The sequence below is a fragment of the Podarcis liolepis genome, assembly GCF_965112155.1.
Source record: "Podarcis liolepis genome assembly, chromosome: 7".
Classification (NCBI taxonomy): Eukaryota; Metazoa; Chordata; class Lepidosauria; order Squamata; family Lacertidae; genus Podarcis; species Podarcis liolepis.
Genome location: NC_139561.1, coordinates 43,707,115 through 43,719,737, shown reverse-complemented (window position 1 = coordinate 43,719,737; position 12,623 = coordinate 43,707,115). Strand labels below are relative to the sequence as shown.

At 50.9% G+C, this 12,623-nt stretch overlaps 1 protein-coding gene across 5 annotated transcripts in view; it reads left to right on the top strand.

Annotated features, from left to right (window-relative positions):
- ZFPM1 (zinc finger protein, FOG family member 1) overlaps window positions 1-11,742 on the top strand; it is a 112,646-nt gene extending 100,904 nt beyond the window's left edge. For 3 of the 5 annotated variants that reach the window (XM_083513575.1, XM_083513578.1, XM_083513577.1), the window contains exons 6-10: window positions 2,401-2,610; window positions 3,751-3,975; window positions 4,851-4,946; window positions 6,342-6,497; window positions 7,589-11,742. In XM_083513575.1, coding sequence (XP_083369701.1) covers window positions 2,401-2,610; window positions 3,751-3,975; window positions 4,851-4,946; window positions 6,342-6,497; window positions 7,589-9,873 — 2,972 coding nt within the window. In that variant the 3' untranslated portion in view covers window positions 9,874-11,742. The remainder of the gene's footprint in view (window positions 1-2,400; window positions 2,611-3,750; window positions 3,976-4,850; window positions 4,947-6,341; window positions 6,498-7,588) is intronic. The other 2 variants (XM_083513576.1, XM_083513579.1) reach the window with 2 other exon arrangements.
- The last annotated feature ends 881 nt before the right edge of the window (window positions 11,743-12,623 follow it).

Sequence of the window (12,623 nt, the reverse complement as noted above, 5' to 3'; positions counted from 1 at the left end):
TTACAACACAACCGTGCAGATTACAACACAGTAGTGTGTGTGTGTGTGTGTGTGTGAGAGAGAGAGAGAGAGAGAGAGAGAGAGAGAGAGAGAGAGAGAGAGAGAAGCACTTTGAGCTCACAAAAGCACTCTGTAAATGCTCAGGGTGATGGTGATGATTATCGCAACATATACAACACCATTAGTGTACGTAACTGCCCTTCAGATTATCATAGGCAACAAATTGGCCTCTGCCCTCTAAGATAAACACTATGGAAAATAGCAGAGGAAAGGAGAGACGAGAATAGCAAGGAATGAAGGTGGGCAATTTACAGTAGCATGTACCCAAGATATAACTACTGTTGGGCATGAGGGTTTGACGGTTAAGCCAAAGCCCACCTGGGGGGGGGAAGTGGTTTGGAGACAGATTTCAAGAGAAAGACATGAAGGCAGGCAGATGTGGTACTGTGGAAACATTTAGGGAGGGTGTTCCAGCCATAGGGAAGCCCAGGATAATAGGCAAGGGACCTTCAGGTGGCTGAGAGTAAAAAGAAAAAGGGGGGAAAGATTGAGACGGCATAGGTATGGGGCAGCAGAGTGGCAAACGGGGAGGGATAAGGAAATGGTCAATGCTAGCTTTTGACAAGCCATGGGCTGATGCTGCCACCTCTGGGTGGTTTTGTGTATTGCATGCATCAGCTGTTAACAACGTTATTCTTATTTATTCAGTTTATTTGGTCCCACTTACATCCTATCCTTTTGCCTCCGAGGGGACTCAGAGTAACGGTTTAGCTGCAGCCTAACCCTGCAAGGTACATTCGGCTGAGATAGTGATTTGCAAAAGGCCACTTAATGAACTGTGTATGGATTTGAACCTCAGTTTTTCTCACTTTCAGGTTTTAATTGAGAATTTATTTCTCTGGTGCTCCGATTTATGTGTACTAATAGCCATGGTGCAGTGTTAAGTACCCAAACAGGGGTTTTTTCTGGAAGAAAAAAAAGACCCTGGAACAAACAAAACAAAAGAAGGAAACTGTTTCTTACTGTCACTCGGCTGCCTTTTCATCCTGGCCAGTGTTAACATATCCCATGGCATTTTCCAAACAATATCTAAGCTAAGCAAAGAGCCTTAACTGCCTACCCAACAAGCATGGCTTTCTTTTGGGACACTTTACTCCTCTGAGGATACACCGGAATTTAGCTCAGGGTAGAAAATTGTCTTATGCTTTTCATGGGGTTATTCAGAAGTAGGCATGAAGGAGAAATTTGATTCAGTTCACATTTAAAAGCCAACCTACCAAATTCACACTTTCTGAAACAATACGTGAACCAAAACTCAGCAAACCCTTCAAAATCCACACTTCTCCGAATTCTGCATTGCAGTTCTCCAGCAAAAGGCATACATTAGAGTAAAATGCACATATGATGGTAAACTAAGAAGTTGGAAGTGGAGAAGTAGGGAGAGAGAGTGCTGCGAGTGGAGGGCTGTCCTTTTTCCATCCCAGGAAACTCACCCAACTTTCTGCTCCCTGGAAGTGGGTGAGTGCAGTGGAGCTGATTAACTGCTGAACAGGACAGACCTCTGGGGAACCCATTTTGGTGCCTGCCCATGAAAGCAAGCCTGGAATGAGAGGCTAGGATGATGCCAACAGTTTCCAGGAAGAACCCTCTTCTTTGTCAAATTATGTGGGTGATCTGTGAGCTTGTTTTGGGCCCTGAGTGTGAGTCAGAGTGGATGGGTGGAGTCCTGGGTAAGAGTGAGGAGATGGCGTGGGTGTCCCAGATGGAGACACGATTTATGTTGGTCTATCTTTATTAATTAGCCGTTTGTATTAATGTAACATTTTTGTCATGCTGGCCACATGACCCGGAAGCTGTCTGCGGACAAACGCCGGCTCCCTCGGCCTATAGAGTGAGATGAGTGCGCAACCCCAGAGTCGTCTGCGACTGGACCTAACGGTCAGGGGTACCTTTACCTTTAACATTTTTGCATATGTAACAGTGTATATTTTTGTAGCATTTGTTGTTTAAGTTGTCTTTGCTGTTGCTGCTTTAGTTTTCTGTACACCGCATGGAGATATTTTTATATATTAAGTGGTACAGGGATGGTGCAAAGAAAGGTAATAAAAGAAAGGATATAGCAGTTTAAAAAAAACAGCATGCAAATATGCATTATATCAGTGGAAACTACTTTGCGATAATTTGTATATTAAGAGAAATTAGCTCTAAAATGTCGATAACAATCTACATGAGGACTTAAAAAAAAGAAATAAAATAAATTGCAAGTGTGGAGACCTGAACTGAATACTTGGGAAATGAGAAACTGAAAGAAACTCAAATGTGACCAATGTGACCATTCTTACTGAGAAGTGGCTAATCTAATGTAATGGTCTTTCTCCCCACCCATTGCCATATCTGCAGATGATTCTATCTGGTGCAAAACCACCAAAGCCATCTCAGAAGGAGACGCACTGAGCGCGTTTGTCATGGCTGAGCCAATGGGGATTCCCAACCACACTGTGAAGACTGAGCCTGAGGGGCCTTCTTACCCAGCGGCACTGGCCCCTGAAATCCAGCTTCTGCCACAGCAAGCGGGCATGGCAGCCATCTTGGCCACAGCGGTTGTGAACAGTAAGTACCCAGGGTATGGCCCATACTTTTTATGCCCCCTGGATCCCAAATTTAGGGCACCTCCAGATGATCATTATTGTGTGGAAGGGCAAAACAGACATTGAGGTTTGCTTAATTAAAGAGGATGAAAGTGCTTTGTCACCCTAGCACAATAAATGCACTCACTTGAGTTTTAAGCCAGCAATGTGTACATAGCCCAAGTGTTGCACAGTAATACCTCCACGAACGTCCGCCTCATCCAGCGTCCATTCCGGCGAACATCTGCGGCAAACCCGGAAGTACTGGAACAGGTTACTTCTGGATTTGCCGCATGCGCAGAAGCGCTAAATCATGCTTCGCACTTGCGCAGAAGTACAAACCACTCAATGCGCAGATGCAATGCTTTGCCCTGCATCCTTTTCGGCTAGTGGCCGGGGCTCCGGAACAGATCCCAGTCGCAAAACAAGGTGCGACTGTAAAGAGAGGTTGAAGGAGTTGCTTATATTTAGCCTACAAAAGAGGCAGCACAGAGGTGATCACCGTATTTTTCGCTCTATAAGACACACCATACCACAAGACGCACCTAGTTTTTGGAGGAGGAAAACAAGAAAAAAAATATTCTGAATCTCAGAAGCCAGAACAGCAAGAGGGATCGCTGCGCAGTGAAAGCAGTGATCTCCCTTGCTGTTCTGGCTTCTGGGATAGCTGCGCAGCCTGCGTTCGCTCCATAAGACGCACACACATTTCCCCTTATTTTTTAGGAGGGAAAAGGTGAGTCTTATGGAGCAAAAAATACGGTATATCTGAAGAGCTGTGAAACAGAGGATTGAGCAAATTTCTTTTCTGCCACTCCAGAGGGCAGGGCTCAAGTGGACAGATTCATACTAAACGATCTCAAAGACATCTGGTTGGACATTGTGGGGACAGGATGCTGGACTTGATTGGCTACTGGCCTGATCCCATAGGTCTCTTCTTATGTCCTTATTAGAGGGAATTTCTGGAGGCTACAATCTGTTCAATAGCAGGAGAGACTGTCACCTTGAGAGGTGGTGGACCCCCCTTCATTTGATGCTGGAGTTGAGGAATCCAGATAGATATAGCTGGTGCTTCCTTTATTTTATTTTCTCCCTCCCTCTCCCCGACTTTCTCCCTTCTGTCCAGAGGACGTCTTTCCCTGCAAGGACTGTGGAATTTGGTACCGGAGCGAGAGGAACTTGCAGGCCCATTTGATGTACTATTGCGCCAGCCGCCAGAATGCCACGTCTCCCACGGTGGATGAAAAGCCCAAGGAGGCCTATCCGAATGAACGCATCTGCCCTTTCCCCCAGTGCAAGAAGAGCTGCCCCAGCGCCAGTTCTTTGGAGATACACATGCGGAGCCACAGTGGTACGAGGGTGCTGCCTCTGTCCTTCTGGGATGGGGGAGGGTGGTGGCTTTGGGCTTGTTGGAGGAATGAGGAGGAGGTGTTAAAGGAGACTGAACTAATTGGATTGCAGGAGAAGGGCAGCATTTCAGAAGGTGGGGGGGGTTATTTGTGAGTGAGAGAGACGGAGACAAAGAGTGCAGGCATGCAAAAGACACAGCAAGGTTTAGAGCAAAGGTAGCTAACCTCCTGCCCTCCAGATGCTGTGGGGATCTGGGTTGGCAAAGGATTTTGGCAGGGGGTGCTTTTCAGCTGCATCCCAGAAACGTTGCAGAAGATCCTGATATGTTTCTCTGGGAACAGTCTACTAAAGTGTTGGGAATCTTAGGTGAAGTTGTAGCAGAAGTTCCAGTCACCACACAGAGGCAGCTTAAGGTCCCAATTTTTTACTGCAGCAGAAGATAAGGCTTCAGTAACACAGTTCCAGATGTTGATATGTGCATACAGTTTGTAGGCTTTGCAGATGCAGATACATACATACAAGTACGAAGTATTTCTGTAGCTCTAGCTGTTGGAAGCATAACAGACTCTGGCTCACTTCTCAAGACTGACACTGACACACAGCACAAGGCCCACTCACTGACTGATGAGCTGACACACCTTAATCACTTACATAGACAGCACTGGGCTGTTGACATAGCAGCTGGCTTAGCTGTTGGCTTATCCCATACATGAGGCTATTTGTGCATCTGAAAAAAGTAACTCCTTCCTCCATATCCAATTTCTCCAACATAAAGGGCACTGGAATGCTCTGGGCCCTTCCCTGCTGTTTGGGTGATGGAACAAGTCTTGTGGTCACCTTTCTCATGCTGTTGTCTCCTTCTGGCTTCTCTTTCAGGAGAGAGGCCATTTGTGTGCCTTATCTGCCACTCTGCCTTCACCACAAAAGCCAACTGTGAGCGTCACCTGAAGGTCCACACAGACACACTGAACGGTAATCCCCAATCAATATTGGAGTGAGAGATCCAGCTCACAAGCAGTGCTCCGTAGAGGTAGACCACTGGCAGTACTGTTTAGCTAGAGCACTGTTTGGTTTCAATGGGGACAGGCTTTTTAGAAGTGGTTCAAACAAAAAAGTGAGATGGTCCCCATCACAGAGTATGTTAGCCAGTGCGGTGTAGTGGTTATAGTATGTTGGACCTAGAACCTGGGAGGCTGGGGTTCACATAGACATGAGGTTCACCAGCTGACCCTGGACCAAAGTCTGCCTCCCAGCCTAACCTACCTCGCAGAATTGTTGCAGGAGCTGAGTGAGGAGAGGGGGAGAACCATGTACCTCTATTGGGATTTTTGTTTCTTTTTAAAAATTTTATACCGCCCTTCATCCAAGGATCACAGGGCGGTTTACAATATAGAAACACAAAAATCCATAACAAAAACAATACCCCTGGATCCAACCACAGTTGAAAAGGCCATGGATTGTTTAATTAGCCAAAGGCCTGGGACAAGAGGAATGTTTTTGCCTGGTGCCTAAAGATAAGTATTGAAGGTGCCGGGGTGAGCCTCCCTGGGGAGAGCACTCCACAAACAGGAAGCCATCTTGAGCTCCTTGGAGGGGAAGGTGGGATATAAATGAAATAAATAGACACAAAAGTGCTGGTCCTCCTGCTCGCTCAACAATCCAGTGGCAACTCATGATGGCGTTATACCACCTTGAGGATCAGAGACAGTATGGGTGGTATTCAGCTCAGTTTTACTCAGAGGAGATGTATTAGAACTAATGGACCTAGCTTAGTCATTCATTTACATGGGTCTGTTTTGAGTAAGACATAGTTGAAAACCACCCAGTGACTCTGAGCACCAGCAGCTGGGAATTGCAAGTGGGAAGAGTTGCTGTTGCACTCTGGTTTTGCTTCTGAGCCTCCCAGAAGAGGCATCTGAATGGCCACTGTGAGAACAAGATGCTAGACTAGATGGGCTAAGGGTGGTCTTAGGTGGCCTTGTTCTGCATGTAGCGTAGCAGAGCTGTCTGGAGGTCCTCCTCTGTGCAGTCAACAGTGCTTCCCTCCATCAGCTGACCTCACACCCTTGCTAATGTGTGGAGCTCTTGCTCACCTACTTCACACTCAAAGCCCGACAAAATATTAGACCATGGTTCAGTGGTATAGCACCAGCTCTGCCTTCAGAAGGTCCCTGGGTTCATCCTAAGCATCTTCCATTAGGGAAGCAGTTGAGTATCAGGGCTCAGAAAGGACCCCTCTCTGAGACCTGGGAGAGCTGCTGCCAGTCAGAGTGGATGGCACTGGATTTAGGTGGGCTGGTAGGCGGTCTCAGCCTGAAGGCAGCTTCATACATCTTGATTTCTTAGCACTCTCCCTTGTTTCTACAGGCGTCTGCCACAGCTGCGGATTCATCTCCACCACCAGGGACATCCTCTACAGTCACCTAGTCACAAATCATATGATCTGCCAGCCAGGTTCCAAGGGGGAGGTCTATGCCCAAAGCACCACCATTTCTGCCCCGGCCACCAAGCCCCTGGCCCCAGGTAAGTCAGGCACGTGACATGGTGTGGTTTGGGTCTAGAACTAGGATCAGGAAGAGATCAGGTTCAAATCCCAGCTAAGCCAGCCTCACAGGGTGTTGTGAGGATAAAATGAGAAAGAGCTATGCACACCACCTTGAGCTTCTTACAGCGGAGGTGGGATAGAATTTTATGTTGTGGTTCTTACCATCATCATATTAATAATTATTGTTTTAATTAATATATAATTATTTATTTCAGTGAGTCTACTCTGAGTAGAACTTAGTTGTATGAAATTCATTACCATTAATTTTTACTTTATTTAATAATATTATTAAGGGGATGGCCTGCCATAAATTGTTTTAAGAAGACAGGAACTTGCAGAGATTTGAGTCAGTTTGGGGGTTGTGTCCACAGAGGGGCTTATCTGTGGGTGTCACATATACAGCCAAGCTTTGTGGAAGAAGCATGCTCGGGGAACTAATGATGAGATGAACGCCCCTTGTCAGGCTCAGAAAGCAGAACTGCTTTCCTCTGTGACTTGGAAACATCCTCAGTTCATTCTGAGTTTGATTCCAAGCTAATTCAGACCTCATCATGGCCCTTGGTATGGGACGGTGATAAAGCAACAGGGTCTGAATCTTCCCATTCACCTGCCTGTCTACATGACTTGCTGCCTGGGCCAGAGGAGCAGTGGGAGGGAGGAAATCTCCCTCCCTGCTGCCCCCACTCTTTGGCTACCTAGGAGCTTGGAGCACTGGGCAAAGTAGTTTTTCTAGTGCTATTGGCCAGTAGTGTTGGGAAAAGTACATTTCCCCAAATCCCTTCCATTCCACTACTGGCCAAGCATTAAGGAAGAAGGTATGTGGCCAGTATTGGGGAGGAATTGGAGCAGGACTTGTTCTTTTCTAGATAGGATTTTAATCTGAGCCCGAGAAGAATCAGGGCGGAATAATTTCCATTTTGCTTCCCAGGCAAGCTTTACAAGCAGCCACAATCCGTAGATCTCTGAGCCAAAAATTACAAGATTCAGTGACAATACTACAGCCAGCCACCTCAGGGCTGTGAGGATATGGCTGAGCCACTACCTAAGCACCTCTTCCTTCTCCCTACAGGTCTGAACACGCCAGGCCCAGCCTCCACCTTCAAGTGCAGCTTCTGTGGCTATGTGGCTGACTGCTTGCTCAGCCTCCAACAGCACGTGGTCCTGCACAGCACCGCTGCAGCTGTACTGCCAGGCCTGGAGCCCAAGGCTGCCCAGAGCCAGCTGGACACCCCTGCCAAACTGGCAACACAGGGGGTGATGGCGCCCCCTACGGAGGAAGCGGCAAATGGCTCCCCACCCCAAGAAGGTTTCTCCTCCACACTGGGGGATGGGGTGACAGTAGTGCAGATCAAGGAGGAGCCTGAAGACGAGGGGGAAGCCCTCAAGGGGACCTCCCAGACAGGGGCAACCGCTGGTCCTGAGCTGGAGCCAGACGCCTCCTCTCGCGCATCCTCTCCACGTAGCCTGCATTCAGTAAAGGTGAAGTCTGAAATCACCAGCCCCACGCCCGGGTCCAGCCCAGTGCCCAGCGAGCCCGGGTCAAGCACACCTGGTGGCACGATATTTCTCCCCCAGTACATGTTTGGCCACGAGGCCACGGTGGTGCCCCAAGCTTCAGAGATCCTGGCCAAGATGTCGGAGCTGGTGCACAGCCGCCTGAAGCAAGGCCACACCGTGGTGCCCCCTGTCCTCTTCCCAGGCACCCCAGTGCCCAAGGGCGCCACCTGCTTTGAGTGCGAGATCACCTTCAACAACATCAACAACTACTACGTCCACAAGCGGCTGTACTGCTCCAGCCGCCGCTTGGCAGAGGAGAGCCCCCCCGGCCCTCGCAAGCTGAAGGCAGCTCCTTCAGTGCCCCCCAAAGGCCCTCCCACACCTGGAGTCCTCCTCTCGCCCCCACTACCGGGAGACAGCAAGGCCACAATTGAGGGGGAAGCTGGGCCAGGCGCCAGCCCACCCAGTGTCCCAGAGGTCAAGCAAGAGATCAAGGTGGAGGAGGGTGGGGCAAAAACCAGCCCCTCCCCTGAGGCCGATGGGACGGGGCGCATCAGTGAGGACAGCCGGAGCCCTGGGGGCAGCTCCATGGAGGAGCCAGACGATGACCCCAGCCGGACTGTGTGCGAAGCCTGCAACATCCGCTTCAGCCGCCATGAGACGTACATGGTGCACAAGCGCTACTACTGTGCCTCCCGCCACGACCCGCCACTGCGGCGGGCTGGCGCTGCGGGCAAGGTGCCCTTCCTCCCCCAGCCGATCCGTACACGCAAGCGGCGCAAGCTGTACGAAATCCACAATGCCGCCAACCAGCTCAGCGGTGCCCCGGATGCCACCCACCCCGAGGTGCCCCCCGTGGTCCCAGCTCTCATTCCCGTGGTCAAGGCTGCCCCCTCCCCCAGCTCAAGCCCCGACACGGACGGCCCCATTGACCTGAGCAAGAAGCCCCGCCTCCACAGCGGTGCGGAAGTGCTGCCGGCCTCCCTCCTGCCGCTGGCTGACTACCACGAGTGCACAGCCTGCCGCATCAGCTTCCACAGCCTGGACAGCTACCTGGCCCACAAGAAGTACTACTGCCCGGCCACACCCTTGCAGCCCAGCACACTCGAGCATCTGCAGAAGATCAAAGGGGCCATCCCAGCAGTGCCGAAACCTCGAGGCAGCCCTGAAGGGCTGAGCGAGGAACCTGAAGCGGCATTAGTCAAAGTAGAGAAGGGGGTCCCTTCTGTGAGCCCTGCAGCACCCCCGCCTGCCTTCCCTGGCCTGGACTCGCCTCCGCAGCGCTACCTGGATGCCAAAGCCCTGCACCTCCCAGGCGCCAAGGTGCCCCTGGTGGTGTGCCCCTACTGCCCGCTCAACGGAGCCATTAAGGGAGACTTGGTGGAGCATTTCCGCAATGCCCATGGCCTATTTGTTGCCAAAACGGTGGCTGGCGCCACGTTGATAGAGGCCACCCGGACGCTGGCGGAGGGCAGCCTGCTCCCGCCGTTGCCCACTGCCTCCCCGCCACAGCCCCTCCCCAGACTGCGCAAGGACAGCTTCAATGGCAAGGAGCCTCCCACTCCTTCCGTCTCCAATGGGAGCCCGCGCCCTACCGTCTCCCCACAGCCCCTTCTCCCCCTCTCCCCTCCTGCCCCCTTGCCCATCTCCCCCTTGCCTGAGGCAACACCCAACGCCCCTCCTGGGTACACGGACAAAAGCATGCAGACTCCACTGGGCAAAGGACCCCCCACCCCTGTGGCCAACGGCAACCACAGGTACTGCCGCCTCTGCAACATCAAGTTCAGCAGCCTGTCAACCTTCATTGCCCACAAGAAGTACTACTGCTCCTCACACGCTGCCGAGCACGTCAAGTAAAGCCTCGTCCAGGCCTGGGTGTTGTTTGGCATCCCGGAATCACAGCCTCTGGTCACTCATGGCTATGGGGGGGGCAGGGACGTAGGGCTTGGGAGCAGCCAGTCGTGATGGACTCTCCTGCCGTCGAGAGCGTCCCATGCCCCCTGCTCTGGACCTGGGGAAGGGTTGTTTTTGCACTAGGGCTGTGAAAAGGGGGCAGGTTCTTCCTTAAGGTGCCAGTGGAGCCCTGGAGAGGGGGGCAGCCAAGTTGCACGCAGGGGCTCGGAGGAGCTGAAGGAAGCCATGGGGATGTCTTCCTTACAAAGTGGGCACCCCAGCTCACAGACTCAGTGTAAACCCTTCCTCTCAATCCCAGCGCTAATAAGAGATCAGGGATCACTCTACCCCACCCACCCCCTCCTTTTTACATCTTGGGGAGTTTGAGGCCAGTTTGCGGGGGAGGTGCACTGCTCTGCCCCTTCTCCAGCCCTGATTGTCTAGAATGAATTGACCTGAAAACAATAACAGTGGTGGCATTTCAGAATGAGCAGCAGCTGCACAGGTGAAATCTTGGGGCAAAGGGCCAGGTTGCCAGCTTCTGAATGGGAGCCTCTCTGCTTTTCTAGTGCACCCCCCAACTCAGCCAACCCCTCTGGAGGCCCAAGTTGCTTCCTATCTCTGCTTTCTATTTCCCCAATGCCTTTCTCCTAAGTTTTGGGGACTTTTCTCCACCAGGGGTGTTGGGGAAAGACCTCTCATACCCAGAGAGACCCCCAAGATATATCTGTCTCCTTTTTATTTTTTCAGGGCCTCACTTTAAGCCAGGGTTCCTGGACAGCAGCTCCCCCACCCCCACATCTCCTTTTTCTGCCCCACCTTTTTTTTGCTTTTGGAATATGAAGTCAGAATGATGAAGCAACTCCTTGAGCATGTACAGAGTGCATCCCACCATCGGGCACACACATCTTTCTCTGTTGGGAACTGGCTCCCCATCATCCCAAAGGCTTATGAGAGGTGGGAGAGAGCAACTGTCTTCACTTGGCAGTGAAGGAGCTATTCTCTGTATATGCTCAAGGGAGACCCTGATTTCTTGACATGCCTTGGTGTCTGAAAAAGTTATGGGGTTAAACCGTGGGTCAGTGGAAAACATCAGGCTTTCCATTGCAGAGGCATAGCTGGGGGAGCGCAGGGCACTGGGTGCCACACTGCGGGGGGCGGCACTAGCCATGCGTCTCTCCTGGGAGTGGCGCGGGAGCTCAGGTGCCTCCAAGAACCTAACAAGGGTGGAATGACATACAGGTGACCTTGGGAACAGCTGGCTGTGCTTCTAGAGCAGTCAATCAAGAGTGAGGCACAGCTCTGCCAACTAGAACGGCCCAGGCCCAAATAACACAACTGGGTTTATTTCTACTTCAGTGGGCACTGTGCAAAGAATGAGGCTGGGCTGCAGTGCACTGACCAGGCAAAAAGCACCTTATGGTCCATCCACACTTGCCCCAGAACTCTTTCCCACTCCTTTTGCCCATTGACATCTTAGGATAGTGGCCTGAAGGCTCCAGGTGTTGGATCCCTAGGCATTCCTCAGCCAGGTAACTTGCACCAGATGGGTGGGTGTCCATCCTCTTAAAGCAAAGCAAAGGAGCTCCCTCACATTGTCTGGTGGTCCCTTTCTGCAGAGGCAATGGGGGTGCAGGAGGGAGGGTTCCCCCGCCTCTGGGTGTGCATTTCTCCCTTTCCCTTCCCAAATTGTCGTCCGGTGGGTTTATGTAGAATCGATGTGGACTGGAACTGAATTGCAAACAAGAGAGCACTGAAGAGGGAAGGCAAGGCCTCTCCGCTTGGGAACTGTGTGTATAAGTGTGTACATAAATAAATGTCTACTAAATCTGTGCCTCCGGTTTCCATTGGTGTGGATGCCCCTGGATACATGTGAAAAGCTAGGGGCCCTTTTGCCAGAGGATTTGAAGTCCTGGCTGCTGATGAATGGAATCAGATAGTCGGGGGGGGGGGGATGATCACAGAGCCATTTTTTGCAATTGTGATGTTTCATTTGCTTCCATTTATTGCTTAAACTCCACTTTTCCTTCCTAAGGGAAGCCCAGAAACCAAAAAGCTCAATTGGTACAAAAACTCAGTGTAATAAATATAGCAAATCTCAAATTATAAAACAAGTCAACAAAGCCACCTTCATGTCAACACAATATGAAATCCGTAAGAATTAATTCAGTAACAGCAAAGCCTTTCTTCTGGCCTTGAGCTCCACACCCCATGTCCCCATTTGTATAACGATGTAAGATGTTTCTCTGTGGCACAGTCCCATGCCGCTGCTTCTGAATATTCTCCCAGCCTTCTGATCCACACATTATGGACAAGGCAGGTGGTGCCTGATTGGGCCTCTCCCCAGGACACCCTAGAGTGGAGGTGTCTAACCTGTTGCCCTGCAGATGTTGAACTCCAACTCCCCATCAGCTTCAGGCATCATGTCCAACAGCTCAAGGGTATGGGAATTGCAATTCAGCAACATGTGGAGGGCAACAGGTTCAAGCCCCCCCCCCCGGTGCTTCTATATCTGCCCCTAGCCCCTCTAACCTTCCTGCTGCTGTCATAGCTACTATTTGTATGTTGCCTGTTTATGGGCTTTGCACAAAGATTGGCTGGCCAAAGACACAAGCCTCAGGCAAGCCAAGAAGCTTGTGTGCCTGTAGAAGAGGAGGAAACTCAACACAGTCTCAGATTCTGGCAGTTCCCCAGATCTGCAAACCCTTGTAAAA